The sequence below is a fragment of the Opisthorchis viverrini genome (assembly GCF_000715545.1).
Source record: "Opisthorchis viverrini unplaced genomic scaffold opera_v5_316, whole genome shotgun sequence".
Lineage (NCBI taxonomy): Eukaryota > Metazoa > Platyhelminthes > Trematoda > Opisthorchiida > Opisthorchiidae > Opisthorchis > Opisthorchis viverrini.
Window position 1 is genome coordinate 385729 of NW_008751971.1, and position 15088 is coordinate 400816.

The following is a 15088-nucleotide window of genomic DNA, read 5'->3' on the forward strand; positions in this document are numbered from 1 at the left end:
GGATAGGCATGTTTATTCATAGCCACACTACTCTCGTTCGAACGACCGTGTTCCTGTTCTGGCGTAATTATCCCGATGAGTCCACACCAAGGAGAAGCACTGGACTCGAGTTTCGCTCTTATTAGAGCTCGTCGGCAGTGCATATCCAATGGCCGTGCCGGGATTTGAACCCCGGATATCTGACATGCGAGGCGAGCGTGTAACCACTACTCCACCAACGCACATTGGACGCATATGAATTATCACGTCCAACGTACGTTGGTGGATAGCATGTCAGATATCCGGGGTTCAAATCCCGCACAGCCATTGGATATGCGCTGCTGACGAGCTCTAATAAGAGCGAAACTCGAGTCCAGTGCTTCTCCTTGGTGTGGACTCACCGGAATAATTGCGCCAGAACAGGAACACGGCCGTTCAAACGAGAGTGGTGTGGCTATGATTTTATTATTGTGGCGACATTGGAACAATGTCCTCCGCTTAATCGACAAAGGCAATAATGTTCGCGCCTCGCAACAACTTCTAAAGTAAGACCAAGCTTTACTGTGTTCTTAATAACCAACTACGAAATTTTCAATAGAACTGATTGGGCCGGTGGAAACTCTGAACAGCTCATAACCAGTTTCACTTCTCTTGGAGCTCACCAATGAGACCGAATCTCCGAAGCTTTTCCAACCGTTTTTACTATATGAACACCAAATTGAACTTATGCTGTGAAAAAGTCCATTTACAAGCCAACTTGGTGTACACGACATGTGCAGCTGAATTTCAGCTGAATTATTGTTTCATGATACTCCGCAACTGAATACTCTACACAAAAGCTACCTTATCTTCCGGTTGGCATGATATTCAATTACCAAGGTGCGGTCAGGTACCGATAATAAACTTGATGATTCCGTGACCCATTGACCTATCCCTCATCCAACCCCCTTTTCTTTGATTCCTATTTATCTAAAGTGTATGTTGCCCCGATCTTAACCTCTTCCATGTGATCTCTGCTACCATATAAATTTGTGATATATTAGCCAAGAGGAACAATCACAGAAAACAAGCTTTGTTCGCTACCTTCTTTTCTTCGTTCACTTGATGAAAATCACAACACTTACAGCAAGATCTGGAGTGCCGTCACAGATACGACATGTGTAACGGTGGATACTATTGATGAGGCGTGCGAGTAGTGTTTTCTCATACATCCGCTTGGCGTCTCTTGAAAAATGAGATTTATTACTGATTTTGTAGAGTCGCTTTGTAGCATCTGCTTGCACTTGAGTAGCGGTCAGTGAATATCCAGGGCAGTTCAGGAAGTCGCGTTCAAGGAGAAGGTGGATATCCAGTTTCGTAAACAAGACGCATATGAGAGCTTTGCTCCCCTGTCCAACATTCTGTAACTGTTCAGTCGGTGTTTCTCTAATAGACAACTCCACAGCGAAGGCTTTCTGCCTTTCACATGTATTTGCATTGCTTACGTTCCTCGTTGAGCTGTAGCACTCTTTCAGCTCCTAGCTGTCATTGTACCCGAAGAAAGCATGAGGGCTGGTATAATGCCAGGTTGCCCAAACCTAGACAGGGGAAGTCGAGATGCAGAAGTCGGGTTTGAACCACTTACCTTCCGTTCAGTAAATTCGCGCTCTAACCACTGAGCCATTTTTCCTAGATAAACTAGAGTATTTTTGGGTTTAGCTAACGTTCGCATAAAACTAGTTGCCGAGACAAACGTTTTTCACGGTGCAATCACCTACTGCCGAATAACTCTCTAATAATAAAAAAGTTTGGTACTTGTAACAAGAAAAGCCGGAAGAATGCCAAGACTTCCAAAGCAGGAAGCTCGTCAGACATGAACACCAGGTCTGATATCAGTGAAATGTGTTATTTCTCTCTAACTGAAATAAGCTTGGCCAGCCAAGGCAGGTCTTATAGTCCACCCCTTACAACAGAGCACGATATTCTGTTACCCAACCCACCACTGGTTCTGAGAGTCCCAGTGTGTTATTGCTCCGTTAGAGCTGCCTATCACAGAGAGGCGCCGGTTTGCTTAACAGTTCTTATCTCAAGCTACCAAAGGCTAACCGTTTTGACAAAAATTTCTACACTTGAACGATGAAATGTGGGTCAGCCTGCTCGACCATAGACGGCCATAATACGACGCGGTTCTTCAGAGGACGGAGGTCAGCTATCGAATATCGACTGGTAAAGAAGAATGAAAAATATAAACACTGTATCACTCTACTCGTGTGTAACAGTAGCTCGAAGGAAAGGGAATCGCACCGGTGACTGACAAGAGTAGCATACCTATATATTGTCCTTCTGTCTTGATGAAATGGATCAAAAGTACCCGGTGTTCCAAGTCTCCCGAACGAAGACTTCCTGGTGCTACTGTTCGAGCATCAACACCATTCTTGACCTTATGTTGTAAAACAACAATTAAGTAAACTTGTTTCTAATCCCATTCGTAAAAATTCGTAAAAAGTAATGTGTTATGTTGTACTTAATCACATTTCATATGTTGGACCAGAGGCCTTTATGGAAGTGCACCGGGTGTTACACGTAATTTGAACATATCTGGCCAAAGTAAACCTTGATGAAAACCCTGCTTTGAGAGATTATAAAGTGAAAGAAAATATGGCACAAAAGTCTGCATAAGCTGAGATTTTTTTGGTGTATTTGAACCAAACGACGTGAGGGACTTGATTGTAGTCATCCCACAAAAACCTCCTCAGCATTGCCTAGCATTCCAAGATGACCATTCTTCACTCCCAACTAAAAGTAGATCGAGCGGAACGTCCACCCAGTTACCGCGCACCTGACATCCGTCAAAGCAACTAACACACGAAACAGGAATACATAAGAGTATTCTCCGTCAGTTCGATTCTATGTGAACACAGGCGAATCGACCATAAAATGAAGCACCTTGGAACAAACCTTTAAGGGTGGAACTTCTAGGAACCTCGTTACAAAAAAACATCCAAAACGGACGCTTACTAAGCATCTCGTGAGCTGTCACTTTACACAGTTTTAATCAATCGTCGGGAGCAGGAAAATAACTTATTGTCAACACATCCTGAATTTGATAATCTGTATTGAGTGAATGATTTCTGACCCGTTTTGGAACCTATTATGAATGTTCAATCGTAATTTATTTTGAAATATCAGTGTGTTACTTTGTTCACGTTACACTGCTGTTCTCTGCCAGCAGTTTGATCACAAGGCCGTGCCATCGATCGCCCTGAGCTTCTATCGATGTAAGATAACCACCTCTCCAACCCGAACACACGTGACCTGCCCTCTAAATCTTTGCGCTCATGCGTCTAGCTCAGAAATCAATCGGGATCACGCTGCCTGTATGAATGAAGTAATAGTAATAGGATACTGTCTAGGACACAGATGTGTGAAAGGGTTTGGATAGCTAACAAAGGTGTGAGTTTCGTAAGTATGTTTTCACTTTCCTGATTTTAATGACCTAGTGCTCTCAACCGTTGGTTGTTCTAAAGCGGGGTCTTCGGAAGATATTCTTGGGGCGAAAGCCATTAGTGTTTTAGCTATTTAACCTAGAATGAACCGACACCGGCCAGCAAATTCCTCAGTTCATCAGAAGTAACAACGGGTACAGTAACAAGAACTTACTTTCAGGTACCATATTGAATTTGCATCTCCAGTGAGAGTGAATAAAACGGTTGGATTCAGTTCTTACTTGCACCTGTTAGGCTGTCTAGAATTTGCACATAAAAAAACTGACCGCGCTCCAATGCTTTGATGCTAAGGCGAGATCGATTTTGCTTTTTGTTTAACCTCGTATCCACTAGTGTCATGCTTGAGGGCAACTGGGAAGCTTCCAACTTGTGCGTACACTTAGTAACAGGGCAACAAAACTTACCTTCGTTCATTTAGTACGTATTACATTGAATTGCCCTTGAAAAAGCAAAAGGAATTAGAAACGACTACTTACAAGTATTCTAAGTTTGATCACGTTGGTCGCATCTGATCGCCAACTGATCACAGGAACACACTACTCAGAAGACCCAGATGACACTGCATTTGACTCGTATTCCACTAATTGTCGAAATCCCTGTAAAACGATGATCATAGCAACAGAAATTTCGGATAAGATCATCTTGTTTCACCAGACCGTGTTTTGAATTTAAAAATTCTGTACTTATCACTTTGATCTGCTGATGCTAGTTGGAGATTGGACCTGGGTATGAAGGAATACAATGCATTTTGTCACGAGGTCATTTCTACGCCCACCTGATGAACGTCAAGAAGGGCTAAACTGGTAGGGGACTGTCGAAGAGTTCCCAGCAGTAGCATTTTATGTCAGGAAGACAGGGAGTGTTGTGCATCCGGTGAAATTAAGATGATGAGTAGCAGCGTTTAGTTGTAATTTCTTTCTAAAAGTGTAGGGGTGATTCAGAATAGTGTTTCTCATTGTGAGTAGCAAAGCCGGGTGAAATTCAAGGCGGTAAGTATGTTGGCATCAGATATGCATTCATCTTTCAAGTGTGGTTAAATGCTTGCACACCAAGGGTGTGCCAGAAGGGCGTGAGCCAGAAGGAATAAAACGGGCGGTCAAACATGTGGTCGCCAAATAATCATGACATTACACTGAGCACAACAAAGCTTTGGTGTCGTTTCTCTAACTTTCATTATGTTACTATAACTACACGTGTCAATCAGTCAGATCGCTCCGCAAGACGCAGGATTTCAGCTAAACTACGGATACAAAAGGAACATAATTTTATTGTTGCGACGCAGCAGATGTTCCTCGCAGGTATTCTGAAAATTCACTTGGGCTCGTGCAGACAGGTTGATAAATTGAACGGTTCCATACGTTTACAGTTCCTGGACGTTCGTCGCGAATCACTAAGGAGAAAATGGCATCTGTTTAGGCACTGACATACGCTTCTTTCAGGATTTCCTCGGGTATATTTTTTACCTTAAGTTGAGTGCTATTGTTCGACGCACATGATCTAAAATCGTTCAGCTGTAGCACTCTTTGTTGCCTAACTGCCATGCCACACGAAGGAGGCACGAGAGCTGGGATACTGCCAGGTCACCCAAGCCTAGACAGAGGAAGTCGAGAGGCAGAGGTCGGGTTCGAACCACGGAACTTCCGGTCAGTAAATTCGCGCTCTATCCATTTGGTTCAACTCACCCCCGATCTAACATCGTGAATATTGGTTTTGAATTCACCTAGTCTCTGTCAAAAGGCTGACTTCACAGGTTATTCTTCAACTGTCTACACAAACATCGTTTCTGGACACCACCAAATTCGATGTCTTTCACTTGATCTAAACAGTATAGACGGTACTGAATAAAGTTGCTTTTAAATTTTACAGATCTTCCAAGGGTCAAGTTGAAAAGCAAAGTCCACTTAGCTAGCTGAGTAGTCATACAGAACTCTGCTGCTATGTGCCTCTGCCTTTTCCCGCAAATCAGATAATTTTTTCAGGTAACCTAGCGTTGGTATCCTGAAACCATAGCCATACAGGAAGTATGCTGATAATTGAATCGCTAATTTCCGCTCTCACGTATCTGGCCTCATCTACTTTGAGGGATATGTCTCCAGACAACTCTTGTCACTAATTCAGTTGCTTTGTTAACGTTATCGATTTACTTGTGCTGTTTGGTCATTCATGAAGCTCATGGTGAATTTCGGTATCCATAAGAGCACTCAGGCCAACGAAATATCCTAGACTGTTATGGCCGAACGCAACTTTATAGTCAGTTCGGTCGAGTGAGGCAGCCAAACGCGGTCAAAATATCCCCTAGATGGTCAGAATGATATCTGATAGTTTTCGTTCGTTCGTTCTAATCTTGTCGCAGGCACACAGTTCCTTCTATGTTTGCTATCTGAATGCGATTCAGTGCCATCCATGCTATCATCGATTTTGTCAGTTTACTAAATTATGGATTAAAAACCATCGCTGTTTTACTTCAACCTTGTCTGTTTGGATGAAAAGCCCACTGATGGTGGAGGTGATACGGTTTAGATGAGAAGAAGGGTTTTGCTGGAAGTATTTTAGGAAAGCGAGAGTGTAATTGTATAACGGATGTATACTGCCTAATTCAGATTGAAACGAGCTACTTTATTGTTTCGGAACGGTAAAAGTTGGCCTTAAACGTAACCAAGAAGGGGTAAACTGGTAGGGGACTGTCGAAGAGTTCCCAGCAGTAGCATTTTATGTCAGGAAGACAGGGAGTGTTGTGCATCCGGTGAAATTAAGATGATGAGTAGCAGCGTTTAGTTGTAATTTCTTTCTAAAAGTGTAGGGGTGATTCAGAATAGTGTTTCTCATTGTGAGTAGCAAAGCCGGGTGAAATTCAAGGCGGTAAGTATGTTGGCATCAGATATGCATTTCGGAACGGTAGAAGTTGGCCTTAAACGTAACCTCCCAAGAAAGAGCACTAAAATGTGAGAGGTTGTTTGGCTTCTCCTAGGGAGTGGCTTACTTACGGAGATCAAATTTTAGGTTATGCCTTTCTGGTTCCATTCAGAAATGACGCCTATTCTAACGGTCTACAGTGAAGGGCTAATGGCAGGAAACCATGAGTGTCTCACAGCCATTCGCTTGCAGTTCGAATATCAGCTTCCATTGTGTGTTCAGCAAGCAACAAGGTGAAAACTCCGTTAGTTTACTTTGCTTTACAACCTTTACTCACCCCTTCGGTAGTGGCATTCTGAGAGGGATATGACAGCCAGATAATTCACAAAAGGTGCATTCTGATCTATATTGACTTAAGAGATCCTCTAGATGGATACAGACTGCATCTGCGTTTGTTGCTTGATATTTCAGCCCAATAAATACTACTGGAGAGAAAAGTAAAAGACTGGATCCAAGAGAGAGTCAGTTGAACATGCTGTCTTTCGACAAGATCTGATTAGAAACCTCACATCATATATCTTTGTCTCAAACTAAAACTTTCGTTTATTTCGGTTAAGCAAGTGTAGAACAAACGTTGTCTCCTCCACAACAAGTAACATTCAAAAAGACTGACATCTCCTCTCTTATAACCACATCACTTCGGCCCCGTGGATATTTAATGTAAAACTGTTAACCCTTGGAAGACCATCTACTAAGTCCCAGCATATGGGAGCCTAGGTATATTCGAGGAACGATGTGCCCTCCAAAAGTAAAACAGAAAACAAACTTTGTGATCCGGTTTTTGCTACATTAAGGCACTAGACAGGCTCGTGCGCAGTCGTGGTCGGGGTTTCCAAACATCGATTCCACGCACAAGAAACAAAAGATGATACTTCGGTCTTTGAAGAACAGACGAATTACTTTGGAGACCAATCATCTTTTGCTTATTAAGCACAGAGCTGCCATACATGCAGATATGGGAAGACCGAAATTTTCGCCAGCTTCAATCAAGCCTGTGGATAAGCAAACGTCGGTTCTTCAGTGACCATCCTCGCAGATGACAGTGTCACTCTCCTATCAGGCGTGTGAATGCGAGCTAGATACCGGATAGACCGGTGCTTCATTTCGAGTAAACGTATCCGCCAAAGAGCGATGATTCTATCAGTGAATCGTTTAGCTAGAACTGAAAACGGATGGCAATGCAGTGCCATAGTTTGGTAGGGTCCAGAATGTGATATGACAGTCATTATAGCTCGGCAAGACTTCACGTTTGTTATCTTCATGTGTTTAGGTTTAATCAGGTCACTGAGCTACGCAAAACACTCGATTCTTTCCTCCTCTTTACCCGGACTTTCTACTGCTTGTTTTAGTAATCGGCCATTCACAAGTTTGCTGAACAATGAAAACACCCAACTGCTGGCATTCAGTGAAGCATTATTGATCAAGACGAAGCAATCAATGCTGTGTGCGCAGAGGCTGCTGATTCAAACTGTCTGTTTACCATAATATTGAACCTACCCTACTCTTGCAACACGTGACTGCGCGTTTTATTCTGTGTTGTTACCTTTATGTTTATCTATGCATGTGTGCTTCACTTTATTACCTGACAAAAGAGGATGATTGGTTGTAGTTGGATGAAATGTTCATCCTTCTTCTCAGTGTGCCTGTCATGTTGGTCCAACTCATTTTCGGCTCCTGTGATTCTGCGCCACACTTTTGAGGTCGACTGTGGAAGGATAACTGAATGCACTCATATTATGCTTTATCAGTTCTGAGTAGCCTAATCGATGCAATAACCCCAAATTTTTCCTCACCTTGATTAGATACTGTTCCTACTTGCGAAAGAGGTGGTGAAAATCCAGGGTATCAAGTTTCATGTTTGATACTGACGTCCTCAACAGTAATCTGCAAATCGACTTCAAAAGTCGCGGAACGTGATTTATTGGTGATCGTGAAAAAGAACGTGCAGTTTTTCGCAAATTTCAATGACCGTTGGGAGGACTTGATTCTGTGGTAACTGGATGGTGCGATAATGGTGAGTTAGCTTCAGCATCAGTTCACTTGTTTCCTGAAGGACCTTCAGAACACAGTGGATGGTTGTCCCGAACTTTTCCCATTGAGTGGCCATAGACGCTACCAGTAAACCTCGGTAAAACTCTACAACAACACTGTTTCTTTTCGCAACGCTTAAACATGTAGAATACCTCGATGAACTCATAGTGCCCCTCTAGTTTTAATATCACCATTTTCGTTTAATTTTGCGATTCCCTCGCCAGACACAATCAGCATCGAAGTGTTGTCGTTTCACCTGCTTTCTCTAACGGTATTCATTATTTGTACTTGATCTTGATGTCACACTTTGACCACATAGTACCTGGTACACTGAAACCATGCTCTCTCAAGCCACTGTGACTCATTGAAATCGGAGCAAGTTACCCTTGCTGGTCCCGAATCTCTTGCGCTGCTCTCAGCCTGGCCGTAATTATCTGCGTATCCTACTTAGCATTGGATTGACGTAATGCATGTACAAAAAATTGTGTTAATGCTCGACCAACATAGTTGCGGCTGTCCGGTCTATTTATGTGTCAACCGCGTCATGTTGTCAAGCGTGAGCAATCGTAGAGGCTGTCAACCACATATAAAGCAGCCCTAACGGGTTGAAACTCCTGAAATCTTGTAAGTTTCAGATAACTCCTTGCATTTTATCTTAACATGAGGATAAACAGGAGCATTTGTTTTCTTCTGCATGTGCTACCATGTAGAACAAAAGAAGCATCTTCCCCAAACGAAAGCAGACCACCTAGTTTACACTTTTTACGCTTTGCGTCATTTAAACTCAGGCAAAAATGGGTAGGGCGTCTCTCTGATAGGTCCAGAAGAGTTTGTTCAGACGACGCCCTAGAAAATGTATTAGAACGGTCCAGAATCACGTCTCCAGAAAGCGGGCTTGAGGACAAGTTTCTGATAGGCACGTGATAACTAAGCTATGGGAAAAGCGATTCCCGATGCGCTCTCCTTTCAAAGGTGAAACAAACGGTAAAGTATTGCCAGAAAGATTTGGAAAAATCTTCCAAGCTCGTTTACATGTGTACTTTTTAAGCCGTTCACTAATCACACAAGAAGTGAATGACAGATTTTCTTGTCAGATCCCATGACCCTGTATTGGTCAGCTTGTTCGTTCACGAGAAGCGAGCTATATTGACCGAAAAAGTGACAGCCGTCCGAGCTAATGTCTAAAGATCACGATTCCATTATCCATCAAGATTTAGTAGGATGAATGCTGTATCTGTTTGTACACCGGTTTCAGTGTACAGCCAGACTCGCTAAAGTCTATCAGAACGACGATTATTTTCAGGAACGGTTGTAGTATGAGAATTTACCGGATTGAACTTTGTATTCAGAAGCGTTTGGTTAGCTAGTCAGGTAGTCCCCTACAAGTAAAGTTACTTTTTGGGCCCTTTACATCTGATTGCTGAAATTTAACAATTGAAGCAAGGAGAGGAATTTCGTGAAATATCGACGCTTCGCTTTCGTCATACTGGCCACGCATTAAAAACAATTATTGTGTGGGATGAAAAGGAATACTTATACTGGTAGACGGGTACGATCGAAGTATAAACTAATAAGGTTAATTATCTCGACAAATACTCTCACTAACTTATCGATTTGGTTTCCATGCAAGACTTAGCTGAATTCCTCGTTTATTATATCCTTCGATTAAATGTATTGCACAAAGGCCACCTTATGTTTCAGTTGGAACGATATTTGGGGTATGGTAGTAGCATATTCTTCATAAAGGGAACTACTCACAGGGTTGCTGAAAACTCTTCGAAAGCCCACGACCGGTTTCGCCCTTCTTGGAGTTCATCAGTTAGGCACGGTCATCGGATTTCCGTCAACTTTATGTTCTACCTGAAAGCAAATTGGACAAATACCTTTACTTTCATATAGCTTTGTTTTCCAGTGGAGAGACTCAGCTGATTGACTCGTTTGTGATATTCTCTGTGGGCTGTCAACGAGTTTTCAGCAACCTTGTAAGTAGTTTCCCTCATGAAAATATACTGCAATATTTCAGATGTCGTACCAACTAAAACAGGAGGCTTTCTTTTTCTCAGCTGAAGAATGATGAGCGTTTTTCAGTTAGGGCTTGCTTGCTTCCATCGACTGATCAGCCATCCGTTTCGAGTAGCATGTCACGTCTGCATAATCTCCGAACTTTTCTGCGGATGTGGGTGTCAACAAAAATACAGGTGAAATAATATACGTCATTGGAGGTAGAGATATTGGATACATTAAGTATCAAAGTGTTTCGGTTAACATACCTGCTCAATGATATGAGAATCGGTTATGCGGCCAGAAAATTTCTACCAACTATGGCATAACGGTTGCTAAGAGGTTGCCCTAAATTTGTAGTTTTATAAAAACAACTTTCCTTCAAACTCTGTGGATTTTTTCGTGCCGCGAGTTTTCTCTGCACTGGTTTTGTCATTATGCTCGTTCGTCAGGCAGCCCATTTGAAGTACTGGTGAAAATGAAACTTTTTGACCTAGGCCAGTAAGTTTGGCTTCAATCAGGGAACATTACAATCTGTGAGGAAGAATGATCCTTCAGTATAAAGCTCGTCTGTAAATTTAGCGGAAGGGATGTTACATTTCAAGCTCAAAGGTAAACCTTCAAGTTGTCTCCTTGTGAAGGAGTGGTTTGTTGATTTGCTCACAGAACCTAAACCTGACCTGGATATTTGTGCAGGGGAAGTTAATGTTTTGTGTAGCATTATGCACTTCGTCAGGCAGCCCATTTGAACTACTGGTGAAAATGAAACTTTTTGACCTAGGCCAGTAAGTTTGGCTTCAATCAGGGAACATTACAATCTGTGAGGAAGAATGATCCTTCAGTATAAAGCTCGTCTGTAAATTTAGCGGAAGGGATGTTACATTTCAAGCTCAAAGGTAAACCTTCAAGTTGTCTCCTTGTGAAGGAGTGGTTTGTTGATTTGCTCACAGAACCTAAACCTGACCTGGATATTTGTGCAGGGGAAGTTAATGTTTTGTGTAGCATTGGATGGTAACATTTCTTGTTTCGCCAATGAGTTCACTCAACAGTTTGTTGAATTTTTCACACTGGATAAAATGAAGTTGGTTGACGGTGCAAGCGGATTGCTGCACATCGTGATAGTGCATTCTTAGCTGTTTTGAACCACGGAGTGGTGTTTCTGAATAAATTGTTTTTGTTCGAAAGAGTTTCGTCTTTTCGTTTGTTTGAAGGAAGTCCTCAAGCTGAATTGTATTCCAGTTGAGACTGTCTCAGGTTCTGTCGGCTTTATTCCGTTCGGTACAAGTGCCCAGGTCCTTTTAGTCGAACTTCAGCGTTTTCAATGTGCACCATCAAAATTGTGGCACCTAAGAAACTCCCCTTAAAAAGCATCTAATCTCTCGATGACTGATACCGGCCTGATGCGTTAACCCCAGTTGTCACATTTCTTTATGATATTCTTTCACACACTTTGTTCCTAGAATTGGTGGAATTATCATCCTGACGGAAAACAGAAATAACAGCGCTTCTCTCCGCTTGTCTGAATAATAAACTTGGTCATCCCAAAATCAACCGTTATCTCCTGACTTTCCTTGTTCATCCGGCTTTCGTGGATTTGACCCAACTTAGTTTATTGCGTGATTGAAACAGAGGAATTCGCCACTATGCAACACAGCATGCAGGCTAGACAGTCTGGTAAAGCATCGCACAATAACTCATCCATCAAATAACCTCCAAAATTTACGATTTTATTGTAACGACAATGACCGATTAACAACTGTTGATTTTTTTGTTCCTTGTTAAGTCTAGCCAGTGGGTACAAAAAGCACTACTTCAACCCAGAGAATGACCTCTGACAACAAGCACGTGGGCTAATCCTACTAAAGTATAATACTAATCTCCTTCCACACATTCGATTTTATTGAATTGTTGAACTAGCGTTGCCCTGAGAATGATTGATCTGACCGCCATGCGTCGTATGTTGTTGAAAGGACATCGGACTTTTCACGGAACAGATGCAGAAGAATGAGATAATTCTTCGTATTTCCCGTGTGTTTTGTGATGGCATACCACTGTCGAGGAAACTATTTACTTCATCTGCAGGCATTTCACGGAGTTAGCACCGAAGGTACAAAGGAAGAGGGGTCAGTTGAGATAAGACCAAACACTAGGCAATGAGACATTTAGGTCCAAAATGAGAAGAAACTTTCCAAAAAACACTTGCTGGTGGTAAACTACATGTTTTGATTTCATTCATTAGGTTGATACTGTCTCGCATTAGATCACATTTCGGATATCCCTATAGCCGGTTACGAAGGAGAGACTCAGAGGTATTCAAGAGACTTTCCCTATTTCTTCAGAAAAGCATGATGGTGTCATTCCTCATATCAAAGGACTTTCTGTCGGTGAGTGTTTACAAAGCTAAGCACCCATTTCCCCCAAACGTCCACGGGCCATGAGGTGTCGAGACAAGATGCATGATAATATCGTCTCAAGTAAACGCAAGGAAGTTTTTTTGCAGCACATTCGGTTGAAGAATACCATCAACTACAGTTCCAAGTAAACTTCTTGCCGATATGTCTTTAGCTACAACTCTTTCGGTTTATTGTACACTGATGATTTGTGTGAGGCTGTTTTATGGTCTCGCCGGCAGACAACCCCAGAGCGTTTGTTAGGTCGTTGAATGAGGCACCCGGAAAATTGGATCCACAATGCAAACGTGAATAGATTAGTTGACAGTGAAAGGATTGACAACCCTCGTCTGATGAATTCACTCTATAGCAAAAAGATGAGTGCAGTTGTTATATCTTGATTAGTAGATTAGCCTGTTTAGACCTGGTAATTCAGGTGTCTCTGTTGTGCGATGGGTAGCGATAGTAACAAAATTTTATCGCGCCTCACGTCACCAAAAATCAAATCCAAATGTGGCTGAGGAAAGAAACCCAAGCAGACAGCTTTTTCCATTTTGCGGCCACCAACCAAAATCGTCAAGTTAGCATAGGAGCAGCAATCTTTCAAGTTAGATGAGTGCGCGCAAACTTCCCAGATCCTGCAATCAAATGCAAACTGCTGACGGCGCAAACCTGTCTGTCACGGAAGGTCAGTTTGTTTTGGGTGATAAGCAATATTTTACAGAGCGTGAAATGTGTAGTCCTCACATAGTCCTCAAAATTCACACATCTGAACACAACGAATCGCGAAAAACAGAGACCTACGTTCATTCTTACCTCGAGAAGGCCGGACTTATAAAAATATACATCAATCACACTTTGCGTGGTAAGCTCGTTTCCACTTTCAGTCTTTTGAATCCAATAAGTTTTGTAAAGTGCATCGACAAATATAAGGCATGGGGTTTCCGGTCCTTTCACTCAAATCTCTGGTATCAACTTTCTATAAAACCGAGAAAGTTCCACATTGCACGGCTCCTTTGGTTGGTGTTCGCTACATCCATTCCACAGCTGTTCTTTGTGTGTTGGGAGAAAACAGAATGCGAGCGCATTTGGACATATGCGATTGAATAAAAAGTGTTCACTGATGTAATGCAGGTGAGCAGTGATGTGCAGACACTAAGGAATTGGCATTCACGAACAACATAAGTTGGTGAGGTTGTAAACACCTTGAAGCGCTTCACCAAGCGATCATCACGTCACGCTCGTTCTGAGTTTTTGGACACCACTGTTTTGTGCAGTGATTTTCGCAATCAGTCGTCAAGCGGTAAACTAGCTAACGCATTGCTGTCACGCAACAAACAAGCAGCAAATGTCAGGCAAACCTAATAGGATTTGGGATGGAAAGATTCGAGGATTTCACAGTGGTTTTTGAAGTGCAGCGCGCTGCCGTTTGGAACTGTTTCCGTGCAATTTTTCTGTCCTATATAGGCTAAAGGCAGAAAGCGACCGAGGTTTTTTTTCAGGAAAACGTTATTCACTAATATACTAATTACAAGCCAAATATTTTATGTGTTCATTTTTCCAGCTTCACTGATTGGAACGGATCAGCAAACGGGCAGACTGAATGGTTACGAAGACTAGCCATCCGACAAGTTACCTGAAATAAATCGTTCAGCTGTAACACCCTAGATACCATACCACCCAAAAGAAGCACGATGATTGGAATACTGCCAGGTCACTTGAGTCCAGATAGGGGAAGTCGAGATGCAGAGGTCGGGTTCAAAACACAGACCTTTGGGTCAGTACATCCACGCTCTAATCACTGAGTCATCTCGCCCCACTGAGTAACCTTCTAAAGCAAAAAACGCGGCTTTTCAGTTAGGAGGTAGAACACCACTGAAAAACTTTACCAGGCAGACATTCACTGTTAGAGTAGTAATAATAACAACGACAAAAGCAATCGTCCTCTTGACTTTTTAAAAAGTAGTATACATCGTTGAGGTTTGTGCGATAAACAGGTGGTTCTTACGCAAGTACCCCATTTGATTGAACGTGCTTTATACAATGCTTCCTACCTTCAAGAAGAGTTTGGGTGAACTTATTTTCATCTAATGTTCCCAAGAGATGAAAAATCCTCTGTTGGAGACGCAACAGTCGTTCTTTGCGTCGAAAAAACGCAGCTTAAAATTAGGTCTAACAGTCCAGCTACTTATTAGCTCTGGTTGTTCGAGCCGCTGAACTCGGATTTCATCAAAGTTCCAGGGTGCTGTGCTCACATCGCAAAAAAAAACAAGGCAATGCACCGTACCG

General features: G+C 42.4%; 1 protein-coding gene across 1 annotated transcript; it reads right to left on the minus strand.

The window, feature by feature from the left end:
• Positions 1-2082: 2082 nt before the first annotated feature.
• Positions 2083-5005, minus strand: T265_14987 (hypothetical protein; the record flags this gene model as incomplete). Its single annotated transcript, XM_009176093.1, has 3 exons — positions 2083-2181; positions 4780-4854; positions 4893-5005. Coding segments are annotated over 3 exons (285 nt in total), but the record flags the coding sequence as incomplete, so codon positions are not given.
• Between the last annotated feature and the right edge of the window lie 10083 nt (positions 5006-15088).